This window comes from Perognathus longimembris, chromosome 19 (assembly GCF_023159225.1).
Source record: "Perognathus longimembris pacificus isolate PPM17 chromosome 19, ASM2315922v1, whole genome shotgun sequence".
NCBI lineage: Eukaryota > Metazoa > Chordata > Mammalia > Rodentia > Heteromyidae > Perognathus > Perognathus longimembris.
Genome location: NC_063179.1, coordinates 37,297,160 through 37,312,307, shown reverse-complemented (window position 1 = coordinate 37,312,307; position 15,148 = coordinate 37,297,160). Strand labels below are relative to the sequence as shown.

Genomic DNA, 15,148 nt, shown 5'->3' with positions numbered 1-15,148 from the left:
TTCATTGATTTAGTAAACTTTTATTGAGCTCCAATGCCATTGATAGAAATAAATAAAATTATACATACACACAGCCATACAAATACGGAATTTCTGCCCTCTTAGAGCTCACAATCTAACAGAGGAAATGACAACAACAACAACAACAAAATAAAACAGCACAGGAAACTCTGACTAGGATTACAAAGGAGGAAAATATTTCCCTATTCCAGACAATTAAGACATGAACCCGGCACAGAAGAATTCCACACAGAAAAAAGAACATGGGTAAAGGCAATGACAGGACAGTATGGAGACAAATGAAGGACAAGGAAGACAATGCAAGAGGCAGATGAGAGGCGAGGATGAGTGACACCCTTGAAAGACTTTGATCGTATGGACAAAGGGAAGCCACTGAAGATTACTAGCTAGAAAAGAATACAGGGTAGATAGTATAAATCATACCAAGTGCTTATAAAAACACCCAAACAGAACAAAGCCACTAAGCTATCAGCTAACACAAATCCAAACCTTATACTTACACTGATTTTAAATAAATTCAGTCACCAGCTCTAATATCACCATTTTCGAATATACCCAAAATAACTAACATTTTGATAATGAAATCACATGGCAAATCTTGAATGAAACTTAAATCTTCTCAATTTTAAATCCATCCATCTTAGAGTAAATATATTTTCTATTGTTAAAAACGAAATGTTATAACTTTTTTCTATTGTGGCATACTTATTGAAAGCAAAAAACCAATACAGTCTTCAGGCTTCTGGAATTTCTTGTTATTTAGGAAACATCTTAAAATACTTTTTTGGTAAGTAGAAATCTACTAAAAAATAAAGCTGCAAAGAACTTCCTCTGACAAAGTTCCATAAGAAATGTCATTTGAACAGTGTTTACAAGGACTATAAACCACACTAATCATACATTTGAGGCCAGACTGTGCATGTCTCAAAAAAATTAAAAAACTAAATGTAAATAATGTAAATAACACATCTGCTTTCTGTAAACTATTGAATCATCAATTCCTCATTCATAGTTCACTAAATTTAAGCTTTCTTATTTTCACCAAAGTGAACTCAGCAGAATTTGCCTAATATAAAGACAAAGTAGAATCTATTTTATTCTATTTCCCTATTTGGGCCAATTATTTTATGCTACCTTAGGAAGAGTGTCACTTCCAACTAATAGTACCCCAACATTTAACAAATCTAAGTACATTACACCACTCTTCACTGAATAAGGAAATAATAATTATGCTACTGCTATTCAAGGTAGTCCACAGTATACCACAAATCATCCCTAATAAACTCTCATTTTACCTTAAGAACCTTACAAAAAAGAACCCAGATATTATTCTTAATTTAGTCACTCTAGATATAAATCCATGATAGAACATTCTTTTTATTCAAGAATGAGTAAAACATACATTCTATTTAAGTACAGTAGATAATTAAGTCAATTCTTAATTCACTTATGTATTCAAAAGATTAAAACTTGGTTTACAAGCATAGCTATAGCATGTACAAACTCTACATCCACACAATGGTATTCCTACCAAACCTCACCTAGGTTATTCACAATAATATTTTTAGTTAAATATATCACTGGAGTATTGGCTAAACCTAAACACACATAAATGATAGTAAAGAGAATATCGACCACTACAGGGAAAGTGCCCTTCTTTGTGTCCGATAACACCTATGATTACATAAACCAATTCAGACTCCACAACTTAAACTGCAATGGCAATTGTAATGATGCCAAGACATAATAAATAAAATCGGGAAACTTTCACACTCCCGAGTGCATCAAAACTGCAGAACTAAGCAGGGTGCCAGTGGCTCACATCTGTAATCCCAGTTACTTAGGGGGCTGAGATCTGGGGACTTAGGTTTAAAGCCAGCCCAGGCAGAAAAGTTCATGAGACTGTCTACTATTTAACAGCGAAAAGTCTGAAGTAGAGAGGTGGCTCAAATAGTAAGGCACTAGCTTTGAGCAAAAAAGTTAAGGGAGACAAGTCCCTGCATTCAAGCCCTAGTACTGGCACACATGCACACATTCGTGTGTGTACAGACACACATACACACACATTCACACACAACTGAGCTGGATATGTCTGACCTGCAAGGCAATGTTTAAATCTTTCTCCTATCTAGAAGAAACTCTATGCTACATGTCCCAAGCTTATTTATTATAATTAAAAATCAATCATTCCTTGTAAAAATGCACAATGTATTTTAAAAAGGTACAGATAAGCAGCACACAGCACAGAATATGTCTGAAACTTGGTTCAATTTGATTTTAAAAAAATAAGTTTTTGACATTTTCTGGCAGTCCGAAAAAGTTCTGGCCCTATGCCATCATGGCCTGATGCCAGCCTGATGTAGGGCCAGGCTAAAAATAGCAGCTAAGCAGCAGCTGGAACACATAGGTCCCTCTGACCTCAGATTTATTTCCCTAAATCAAGGGAGATTGGAGTAAGAAAGGACAATTACAGGGAATGGGGGCCTAACACACTCTCCACGGGCTATTTCATACATCTTCCAATCTTTTCCCTTTTTCCTACTACACCTTCACACTCCACATTTCATCCATCTCAAACCTAAGAAAGAACAGAGGAAAAGATAGGAAGGAGAAAGAAGAGAGAGAGACAGAGAGAGAGAGAGAGAGAGAGAGGAGAGAGAGAGAGACCCCTCTGAGGTAAGCTGCCTTCAAAGCTCTCACTTAACTGCTATCATCACAAAGCAGCTACTCTTCAACTTTACTACTGTCTAGAAAAGACATAAACCACAATCTCTCTTAGGACTGGACAGCTGAGGCTCGTCAGACAAAAAAAAAAAAACTTAAACAACTGGTATATAGGAGAAAAAGGAATGGAGAATTCTAAGATGCCATCGAGAAGCAACACAAAAAAGCAATCCTAATGAATAAGGTAACACTTAAGGAAGTTTGCTAATAATTAAAAGTCAGATTACAAGTTTCTAGTATTTGAACATTAGGTTTGTATTTTATAGGTTTTATGAAATTCATGATCACCTCCATGTAGACATGAATTAATAAAAAGGAGGGTAACAGGAACCAAAGTTCAGTAAGACCAAACATAATGCACCCTTCAACCTTGTGCTAGTCTTTACCAAGGAAAGTCAATGTCTTGAAAGACACCAAGCTCTATCCTTTGTACCTAAATTATAAAACGGCTATAGTTTACTCATAAAAATAATAGGAGCTGTCAGCAAACAAATGACAGGGAAAGTTAGGTAAATACAAAGTTCCAAATTATACTTCTGTAATTAGGAAGAATTAAAAGTTGATCCTTACGTAGGAATCTTCCTATATAATCCATTCCTATACATATTTTCTGCATAATATCTTCCAGTAGTGGTGATGTGACATCACCAATTAACAAGGAAAATTTGCTCTAAGTAGCTGGGTTGTGGCTCAAGGGATAGGGTTCTTGCCTAGCTCACATAAGACCCTGAGTTTAATCCTTAGTACATTATTACTTTACTCTGATGTGGTGGTACAAACCTATACTCTCAGCACTCAGGTGCCTGAGGCAAGAGGATTATGAGTTGGAGCTAGCTTAGGGTACATGGCAAGACCCCGTCTTAAAACAACAACAAAAAAAGACTAAATACAGACTTAAATAATATAAAACCGGCAGTCACTTGAATTGTATGCAAATTAATTCATTAAATGAGCTTCTAATTTAGCTTATCAGCTGACCAGGTCAGTAAGAGTTTAAATGTACTAAAAGATCCTACTGAGTGAGTCCTTCCAATTTACATCAGGGTTCAGCGACTGCACAGGAAAAACTATATTCTTAAAATATTGCTAAATCTACTAGTAGCAACAAATAGCATGGTTAATCAGAGTATTTTAAAATAGCCTTAAAATGAAGTAATTTCATAACTCTGCAACACACTAATGACTAAAATTTACCCTACAGTTACTTTTCCTTGGAAAGTTTAACTACCCATGCAACTGCCCAAATCAATCTTCCAAAACCAGAATTCATTTTAAACAAATTTATAAAACTCATTTAACAAAAAAAAAAAGCTCATTTAACTATTTAACTAAAAGTTAGTTTCAAGATGTACACTGTGGTATGCAAGAGGCCTTGGGTTCAATCTTCAGCAATGGGAGGAAAAGACAAACTAAAATTCTATTCAAGCAAAATTGTAAGACACATATTTAAAATAATAGCTATGATCCCAATAAAAGTCCTATCACTTTGAAAGTCACTCGAGAAAGCACTAAGAGGTTGTAAGTTTAAAGACAACCGAGAATAGGTACTGGTGATGCATCAAAGCTATGTCGTTTACAGTGTTAAGACACTGTCTCACTCTGTTATTTCAAGCAGGGGGGGAGGGGTGAAAGGGAAAGAAGTTATTTGCCTTCTGCACTTGTTTCCTCATAAGTAAAATGTGAATACCAGCTAATACCTGTGTCTGCTGTAAAGAAATAAAGTAGAAAGTGCTGTATTTGGTACATGGCTGTTAAATGAAGGTTAGCTGTTATCACGCTTACTATTAATAAATATTTATTAAGAATCCTACCATAGGGGCTGGGGATATGGCCTAGTGGCAAGAGTGCTTGCCTCGTATACATGAGGCCCTGGGTTCAATTCCCCAGCACCACATATACAGAAAATGGCCAGAAGTGGCGCTGTGGCTCAAGTGGCAGAGTGCTAGCCTTGAGCAAAAATAAACCAGGGACAGTGCTCAGGCCCTGAGTCCAAGCCCAAGACTGGCCAAAAAAAAGAACCCTACCATAGTAATTTTCAGCTGGCTCAGTAAAGGACTATCCCAAATCATACAAAAAGTCTTTACATATTAAAAAGGTGACACTAAAATTTGGGGGCCACATCAATTACATGAAATACTGTGCAATATATGAATGCGCCCTGAAGGGCTGTGTATAATACTAATCACTGGTGATAACAGGAGTTTGTACCCTGACAAGAACAGTGAGATATATATAAACATAGCAAATATGAACATTAAACACACTAAATAAAAAACTTCTTGCTGGCATTATTTCTGTTCCATAGAAGTATTTAAACTTTCAGTGTATCTTTTCCTATATGAGTATATACCTTATCTATGTATACTCATACAGTTGTAATACAGTTTTACAGTCAGCAGTCATAACTAACTTTTCATGAACTTTTAATCTCATAACATTACATCTCCAAACATCTACAAATACTTAGCAGCATCTACTTTGAATTCTAGAACCACTGCTGAACTGAAGCCATTGAGATTTAGTCTGAAATTAAAATGCTACCTTGAAAATACTTTGATAACATTCAATAAAATAACCTTGCTAATAGTCTTGTCAATTCAAGAATATGGTTGCTTTTATTTCTGAGCAAATATTCTCAGTAAAGCAAAACAAAGACCATGCTGTGCAAAAACACATTCAATGTTCAGCAGGCCCTCAGTTTTATCATCAGGCAAGTGGAAAAAGCTGAAATCAATGTTATATCTAAAGCCTCCATAACTCTCTTTAAGTGTAGAACAGCACAATTCAGTTTTATTTATAAAACCAGCTTCTCATATGGACCAATACATCTGTACACAGAATTCACTGAAATATGCCTGAGATGACAATACTCGAAGTATAACTGGCTTATCAGTCTCTTTTTCTGCTTACTTGAGAACACCATAAATGTTTATAGCAGTTGACACAAAATTAGTTATCACTTAAGAATTCCACAGATGTTACCCATGTGTGCTGGTACATGATCGCAATCTCCACCCTTATTAAAACAAGACAGAAGGATCAAAAGTTGGAGGCCACCAAGGAGTATCAAGATTTTGCCTTAAAAACAAAATATCTATATCATCTTAAGCAAAAAGTTAGTGAGGACCCCACACCCCTGTCAATTAACAATTCAGGCATCGTGGCACAGACCTGGGATCTCAGCTACAAGGGCAGTATAACTAGAAGGTTCTCGGTCCATACTAGTCATGGGAAACACTCAAGACCCTGTTTGGAAAAATAACTAAAGCAAAAAGGGCTAAAGGATGTAGCCCAAGTGGCCGAGCACCTGCGGAGCAAGTGCATGACCTAAGAGTACTAAAAAAAAAAAAAAAAAAAAAATCCACCCATATAAAATATTTAGCATCCCCTTAGCAAATTTCCTTACTATAAATTGAAAGCCAACGCTTCAATCAAGTGGAAGGTTCAACACGATAAGCAGATTTTGAACCACATTTTTGCCAAGATCTGTTTTAGCTATCTTTTCTAGATGGAAAAAAAGGAAGCATTCAATTTTTAAAGAACTGAAAACTATGTACAAAGCATATTCTTAGCAGCACACAGGGCACTAAAAAAAGAATATCTGATTTTTTAAACACATATAACCAACACACTTTATTTTTGAGAATCTAGCTAGAATTAACAAGAATAGCTTTTGATTAAAAAAATACTATGGAACATTTTTCTCAAAATACCATTTGATATCAATTACTAAGGAGATGTAAAGGAGGAAACTGATCATATTTTGAATTCAGAATAATCCCCAAACATTTACATGTCAGAAGTTAATAAGCCAAGGAAAGTAAATTAGTCTTTTTATTGTAAGAAACAGTCATTTTAAAATTGTACCTCAGTAATATGAAAGGTGACTAGAAATGTTTTTGCAGGTTTCATGTACTTTAGCCTTTAAAAAAAGTTTGCTCATAAATCTGCTATTTCTTAGACAATCATATGTAGCAGTAATCTGTTTTCTTTTGTACAAATATGTGCTCTTAAATACAACAGTTTAAATCATTAACAGCTTGAATTTAATAACTGCTTCTATGAAATTTTCTAACACTAAATGAGCTTAAGAATGCTTCCTAAAGGTACCAAATTCAATTTACTCTACTGGAGAAAATTTACCATCTGACCACAGAAATATAAAAGATACACTGAGAAATAGTACAGCTTCAAGTTGGGAACTAATGATGAGGCTCACATCTGTATCTGAAGGATTGAGGTTTGAGACCATTCCAGCACAAGTTTGCCAGACTCTATCTATGAAATAATCTTTAAAAAGCAGAGCTGGATCTATGGCTCAGGTGCTAGAGCATCCGCCAAGCATGAGGCCCTGAGTTCAAAACTCAGTACCTCCAGAAAAACAGTACAGATATAATTTTAAAAATTAAAGGGGCAGCTTTCTTCAAAGTAAACATGTTCTTCTTTCTTCCTCTGTCATCCTGTTCAGGGACACATGAAGATGAAATCATACATTCTCAAACACTTAATGTGTGACAAGAAAATAAATTGGCCTGTATTTTTCTATATGAAACATTTAGAGTTAGCATTGAGGTAGTAATTGATTACCTATTATAAAAGGAAGCCCAGGATAAACATCTTAAAAATCAATAAGGACATGCTTAAGACAATTAGGACTCTAATGGTTTGATTAATTGCAATAATGCTTCTTTTAAAGAACATGTTTCACATGCATCCCAATGTTTCTAAAAGGGAAGAGATCAGTCTCACATGTGTTAAAAGAGTGAACTTCAATACAAAAGAGAAAAAATAACAGACATGGACTTTTCAGTCCAAAGGTACACTCTTAACACAACTGTATAGCAAGAAATTATAAGACTGGGGTTGGAGAACATGTATGGTTTGGTGGTAGAGCATTTGTCTATCACACATGAATCCCTGGGTTCAAGGCTTATCACCACAAAAATTAACTAATTCATTAAATTATAAGACTTATAAATTATAAGCCTTTGGGCTGCAAAAATATTCTGTACAGAATTCCTTACTGGACCAATACCAACCATCAGAGAATAGAGTATCATTGCCTAATGCCACATTTGCTTCACCTAAAACTGAACATTTAACAACACTTCACAACCATAATGTACCCAATACTGAATAATTTCAGAAAACAACTGTAAACAAACATTTAGAATCAAAAAAAAGAAAGAAGAAATACTTATTTGAATAGTTTCAAAATCTTTTCTGTACTTTACTTTCATTCCACACAAAAAAAAAAAGAAAGAAACAAAAAGAGCTGGGAACACAGCTAAGTGGTTGAGCATTTGCCTGGCATGTGTGAGGCCCTGGGCTTGACACACATACATACACACACCACACACACACACACACACACATACACACACACACACAGGATCCTATGAAAGATTATTCTGTATTTTAACCTTGAAAATGTACTCAATAAAATGTAATGCTGTCAACTTAAAAATAAAGACCCAATCATAAAATTGCATTCAGAATTACACTTTTGTTGTTGTCTTGTTTTTGTGCCAGTACTGGGGCTTGAACTCATAACCTGGGCACTGTCCTTGAGCCTCTTTTGCTCAAGCTAGTGTTCTGCCACTTTGAGCCACAGCTACATTTCCAACTTTTTGGGTGGTTAATTTTGAGTTTCATGGACTTTCCTTCCCTAACAGTGATCATCAAAACTCAACCTCCTGAGTAGCTAGAATTACAGGCATGAGCCTCTAGCACTACCTAGAATTCCACTTTCACATAGTCATTTCTGATCTGTAAAAAAAATCAAAATACTCAAAGCTCAATAAACTATATGACTAATATTTATTCACCTTAACTCTAACAATGATTCCCTTTACCTTGTCCCCTTAGAAGAATGTATTTTTTAATAATTTTTTTTTTTGCTCAAGGCTAGCACTCTACCTCTTCAGCCACAGCACCACTTCCAGTCTTTTCTGTTTATGGGTGCTGAGGAATCAAACCCAGGGCTTCATGCATGCAAGGTGAGCACTCTACCACTAAGCCATATTCCCTGCCCAGAATGTAATTTTTTAAGTTCTGAAAATTTCAGACCATAAAAATGTATGGACCAAAGTCTTGATAGATTTCTGGGCATTACCACTCTGAAAACTAACAAAACACAGCAACTTTAAAAAAGAAAAAAAGTTATTTCCTGGGATTAGGAATTTAGCTCAGTGGACGAACCCTTGCCTTGCTACTGAGTTTGGTACTCAGGTGGGGGAGGGGGGAGGAGGGACGGGGAATCTCCTTCCTTCTCATACAAAAGACTGCAGTTTTGCTTAGACATGTCTTGTTTCTAAAATGACTATTTTCATCAAAATAAGGAAACTAGTGTTTCAAAACCAAGAAGTATTTTAGGTCTTTACAAAGGACTTATATGCATGTGTATGCACGCACTTACCTCAAAACACAAATGATAACCAAGGATAATTTTAAGCTCCTTACTACAAAAAAAAATATGCTATAAGATAGGCGTAAATAAAAATCCCCCCACAAAACCTCACCAAGGCACTGTTCTCCAAAGACATCATCACTCTTTAATACTTGTTTAGCCTTCAGATGCTTACATAGCCTGCATTTACACGAGTCTTTTTGTTTTAAAAAACAAATCACAGTACACTACACAAAGGTGTTTACTATATGCTTTAAAACAGCCTTCCTTGTTAAAAATATATAAATCTACTTGGTTTTTTTAAATAATGGCATAGTATTCCATTGAGTATATCTTAACCAGTTCCCTTCTGATAGACTTTAAGGTTGTTCGGATGTCTCATTACTAAAATGAGAATAGCGGCTGGCGATATGGCCTAGTGGCAAGAGTGCTCATATACATGAAAGCCCTGGGTTCAATTCCTCAGCACCACATATATGGAAAACGGCCAGGAGTGTCGCTGTGACTCAAGTGGCAGAGTGCGCTAGCATGCTAGCCTTGAACAAAAAGAAGCCAGGGACAGTGCTCAGGCCATGAGTTCAAGCCCCAGGACTGGAAAAAAATATAAAATAAAATAATCATCGCCATACAGAGTATCAGTATTTATAAGACAAATTCCTAGAAATAACACAAAAAGATTTACAAAGCAGCAAAGTAAGCAGTGTCCTCTTCTACCTTGCCAACCGATTCTGGGCATTTTTACTCCTTAGTTATCTTTTTGCCAAGGTGGTAGAGGACAACAGCATCTCATTTGTACTTGTCTCACATATCTTTTGTAAGAAGGAAGAGGAGTGTGTTTTTTCACCATTTGCATTCCTTTGTCTTTCCTAGTGGATTACTGGTCTTTTTCATTTTTAAGAGAACTGGCCACTGGACACCCTCCTGGTCATTTTGTCCTAATCAATTTTCAGATAGGCTATTACACACTTTTGCTCAAGGCAGTTCACAAACCATGAACCTCCTACCTACCTCTGTATCCCACATACCTAGAATTGCAGGTGAACACTACCATGTTCGTTTGTTAATAAAGATAAGGTCTTACTAACTTGCTAATAACTGTGCTTGTCTTAAACTGCAATCGTCCTATCTTTGCTTCCCCAGTAGCTGGGATTCCAGGCATAGGTCACAGTGTGCTGCTGCTGCTGCTTTTTAACTAACTTAAAAATTTGGTTCTGTTATTTGGTTTGGGGGTTATTTTTTTGTCAGACTTTGGGCAAACGTGCTATAAAGACTAGTCCTGACTAGCTGCTTCAGTATTTAGTTTATGGTGTTTACAACCTACAGAAATTTTTGTTTTTAATCCAACATATACCTGTCTTTTTCTCCATAGTTTAAGGTCATAGAAAGCACAAATTTAGGCAGAAAGTTGCTTAAATAGTAATTTCTAAATTATTAAACAATGTAGATAATACACACCAGCATCGTTAGAGCTGGCTCTCTTTGGATATTATTTTAAAACTACATTTCTATAAAAGCGTTTATGGCCCACAGAAAAGCAGCTCTGCATCAATCAAAAATTGTTTATAACTATTATATAAAAGGTTACGTTGAGTGCTAGTGGCTCATACATGTAATTCTAGCTGCTCAGAAGGCTGAGATCTAAGGTTTGTGGTTAGAAGCCACCCTAGGCAAGAAAGTCCATGAGATTCAGATTTCAAATTTACCACCCAAAAAAGCAGAATTGGAGCTGTGGCTCAAAGTGGTAGAACACTAACTTGAGCACAAAAAGCTCAGAGACAGCACACAGCCCCTAAGTTCAAGCCCAGGAGCAGTACATACATGTACATACATACACACACAAACATTTGTTACTTTTAAATGCAAACAAGCTGGCTCTCCTCTCTTCAATCCTTAATCTTTGGTAGCATAAAAGTAAAATAAGGAACAAGTTTTCCCTATTACACCTACATTTTAGTCATCTCTATGGAAGTCAAATAGTACTTTCTATATAATCAATTTGATTAAATTTGCAAGTTTTCAATAACAGAAAACTGTTTCTGGTGCTATCAACAAAGTATTTTGTTCTATTTTATTCCAGTTCTGAAACTAACAAAAAGAATCCTACCTTAAATCACAAATATAAAACATGCCTTGTAAATTACTGTATGATTCAAACCACTTAGGGCTAAATTAGTTGCTTAATCTAGTCACTCTCTTTCCATTACTCTATGGGGGGAGGGGGGGAAACCTGGTCATAAGTTTTCTTTCTCATAGTGCCAGCTGCCAGGCATTTAACAGCCTTCCATCTCTAAGCTGACTGGCATAAGAAACACAACTTGGAAGTTAAGGATATTGGCAGAATTCAAAAGAGAAAAAAGAATATTTTCCACAATTTGTACAGCACTTTAGGTTTAGCACGTATGTGTTTCTGAAGTGGTGGTCAATTCTTCCAACTACACTAGTAACATCATTCTACACTACACATCAACCACTGCCAACTCCATTCAGTGGCCACCTTCTCCTTTAGGGACCAAAGAAAAAGTTACTATTTTCTTTTACAAGTACTCATCCAGGCCTCTTCCACTGATGAAAGCAGGCAAAGCCCACGCTGTGTGTCTGTCTCCTAGAGAAGATTGCATCTTTTATTTATCGCCCCTTGGCTTTATTTTCACAGTGAATTCCTGGCTTAAATGCAATCAGCCAAGAAACCCTCCCTATGTGCTCTCCTGTCATTCCTCATTGCTTGCAAGCAGAGTCAAGCACAGAGGGGAGGAAGGAAAAAGAAGGGGGTGGGGGGAAGCTCAACATTGCCAGCCAAGCCATAAAATTTCCCGAAGACTCTAGTTTGTTATACTGAGAAACCATAGATATGTTTGAAACAGGCTGGGGGTAAAGAAAAACCAGAAAAGATAACGCTTGAAAGACTGTTAATTAGATGTTTTAAACAGGAAGGAAGGGGAGAAAAAGGATGGATAGCTTCAGAAGCCTGCCCCCCTCTCTAGACAGAAGGAAAGGGTGCTGAGCACAGAAAAGGCAACACTGAGGGCTGCCTTTGGAAATAAATGACCATGCAGAAAATCACGTTTGCAGATTGCATTAGAATTCAAATTAACCAGACGGGATTAAAACAAATCTTAATTCTCTCTTGGGGCCACTATACAGACCCCCGTCTCACTCCCAAAGAGAAAGATAAAAGAAAGTGACTAACAGAAAGAGGAAAGGCTAAGTTAAAAATCAAAGAGACTGAGATGCTTCCAAATCTATCCCCATTCATTTGGAACGGTATTCACCACTGCTATTTCAACTAGATTTAACATGGGCGGGGATTAGAAAATACGCTATTTTGCAATCAGGAGAAAAATACGGGAAGAAGAGTTTTACTATAACATTGTTCACTGCAGTCCAGTTCAAATATTTCCATTGCTAACGGCTGGTAAAGATATCTAGACAGAGAGGAAAAGCAAAGATATTTGGGGGGGGGTTGGGAGGGGCTGGGGCCGCTTGTCAACTGGGTTTTTGAGAAAACTCTGAAGGTCTGTCAGAGAAAGGAGAACTGTGCAGCTTTAAATCACAAGTCCTTCTCTCGCCTTTGTCAAATATCTTCTACTTTACAAGCCCTGAAAAGAAATAAAGAGACTCTTTTGTTTGGTTTCCCCTTTTCGGAGGGTGACAGAAAATTGAAAGGGGCACAAATAAACCTGAAAAAGCAGAACAAAGTGCCGGGTCGCGCCGGGTAGCGGCGCCCAGCCTGCAAGTCTGCGCTCCCGCAGCCTGGCCGCGAGCTGCCCGGCGGACGGTCCGTAGGTGCAACTCGGGTTCGCCCGGAGCCCCGCGACCTGACCCGGGCGCCGACCCAGCTCGGGCGGTGGGGGGCGGGGGCCGCGTCTGGAGCCAGCCCGTAGGCAGGGGAAGCGCAAGCGGCTCGCGCTGGCCGCGCGCCCTTTCATTCGGGGACGTCCTGGGGCGCGAGGTCCCTCCGCGAGCCCGCCTCCGCCCCGCTCCCGCGGGGGGCGCGGGGCACCGGGCCGGGAGGGGTGGGGGAATCGGGGACCGGGGGGGGGGTGAACTGGACAGACGCCGGGCAGCCGACGGAGACCCCCCGGACCGCCGCAGCCACCCGCCCGTCGGAGCCCACAGCGGAGCGGCCCCTGAGCCGGTGTTCAAAGTACACCCCCCCCCTCGCCTCCAATCGCGGGGGACGGACAGGAGAGGGGAGAGAGAAAGAGCCGGCGACAGGCAGGGGAAGAGGGGGGAGCGAGCCCAGCGGCCCGGCCCGACTCGCCCCGGCCGGCATTGTCTGCGCGGCCCGCGCCCCCTCCCCCGCCCCGCACGGCCCCACCACACACCCGAGTCGGGGCCCCGCCGTCCGCCCGCTCCTTTGTCCACATCCGCCCCCCGGCAGTAGCGAGCAGCTCTCCGGGACGTGCGCCGGGCGGAGAGCGGGGACCGAGGAAGCGGGGTCGGGGACGCCGGCCGGCACCCACCCGCGGACCCCGCCGAGGGGCGCGTCCTGCTGATTCATTTCCCACTCGCGCCGGCCCGTCCGGGGAGACAGGGGGCGGGGACCGCGGTGAGGAAATGGGCGCTGCGCTCCCAGAACCGTCCGGGCCGCAGAGGGCACCGGGCGGGGGATGCGGACACGCGCCGGCCGGCCGGGCGGAGGAGGGGGCTGACCCTGGAGAAGAACGGGGTTCCCTCCCCCCCCCACCGCCACCCCACCGACTGACGGACGGACGGACAGACGGCCCGAGGCTGCCCCGTGACTCACCGACTTGCAGGACGTTGTCGACGCAGCCGCTCTCCAGCAGCGCGATGCCCCGGCGGAAGGGCAGTCGCGTCTCGTCGCCGCTGTCCGCCGCCCCGGCGGCCCCCACAGACGGAGCCCCGGCCCCCGTGGCGGCGGCGGCGGCGGCGGCGGCAGCGGCGGCGGCGGCAGCCGAGGTGGCGGCCGGTGAGGACGAGGAGCCGCCGCCGCCCGCGCCGCCCGCGCCGCCGCCCGCGCCACCCGGGCCGCCGCTGTCGTCGCCGGGGCCGCCCGCGGCGCCGCTACCGGTGTTGAAGGACGAGTACATGCATATCTCGCGCTCGCTGCGGGGAAAGGACCAGTAGACGATGCGGCGCTGCACCGGCTCCGGGATGCGCTCGAAGCGCTCTTCCACACGCTGGAATGGCCACTTCTCGGCCACCCGGCGCGCCGCGATGTCCAGGAGCGACTCGGGGCTCTGGGTCTTGCCCGGCGGCAGCAGCCCCAGTGCCGCGCCGCCCCCGCACGCCACCGCCGCCGTGCCGCATGCCCGTGGGCCGGGCCGACAGGAAGAGCTGTAGCCGCCACCCGCGCCGCCGCCGCCGCCGCTGCTGCCCCCGCCGCCGCTGCCGCCGCCCGGCCGGCAGCACAGCCGTTTCGCGGGAGGAGGCTGCTGTCCGCGCTCCGCCATGACCGCGCCGCTTCTAACCCGACAGCGGAAGTGCCGGGACCCTATAAACGGCACAAGGAAGCGCGACACGCACACGCCGTGGCGACGCCACGCTGCCATCTAGGGCCCGCCGCTCCTTGTACGGGCACAGGAGGTGTGGCCTCTGCCGTGACGACGAAGCCGAGGCGGGGCTCCGATAGGGAGAACCTAGGGCTGGGGGCGGGGCCTATGCAAATCGCCGGGCTGAAACATAAATAGAGCGCTTCGCGGACACGGGGGTGGAAGGGGCCGAGGGGTTGGGTGCCGGGTGGGCTGTGAGAATGTCTGGCTGCCGTGACGCGAGGGGGGCGGGGGCGGGGCCCGGGCGGGGTTCCCGCGGGAGGGGCGGGCCGCCGGGGCGGGCCTGAGGTAGTTGAGTCTCTGCGCCCCCCCCCCCCGCCCCCGGCCTCCTCCACTCACCCCTTCGGTTCCCTGCCTCCCTTTGATGTCGGACAAGTGAGGACGCGCCTCGTGGGTAGCGGCGGGGAAGACAGGGGACCCGGGGGGAGGAGGGGAGGGTGCGGAGGAGAGGGGGGCGGGGCCGCGGCCCGACGCCCCGCCC

The 15,148-nt window shown here is 42.6% G+C and overlaps 1 protein-coding gene across 1 annotated transcript in view; it reads right to left on the bottom strand.

The window, feature by feature from the left end:
* The window catches only part of Zswim6 (zinc finger SWIM-type containing 6), a 181,295-nt gene extending 166,528 nt beyond the window's left edge, over positions 1 to 14,767 (bottom strand). Inside the window, exon 1 of the mRNA XM_048368406.1 lies at positions 13,902 to 14,767. Within this exon, the coding sequence (XP_048224363.1) occupies positions 13,902 to 14,667 (766 nt within the window). The 5' untranslated portion in view covers positions 14,668 to 14,767. The remainder of the gene's footprint in view (positions 1 to 13,901) is intronic.
* Positions 14,768 to 15,148: the final 381 nt, after the last annotated feature.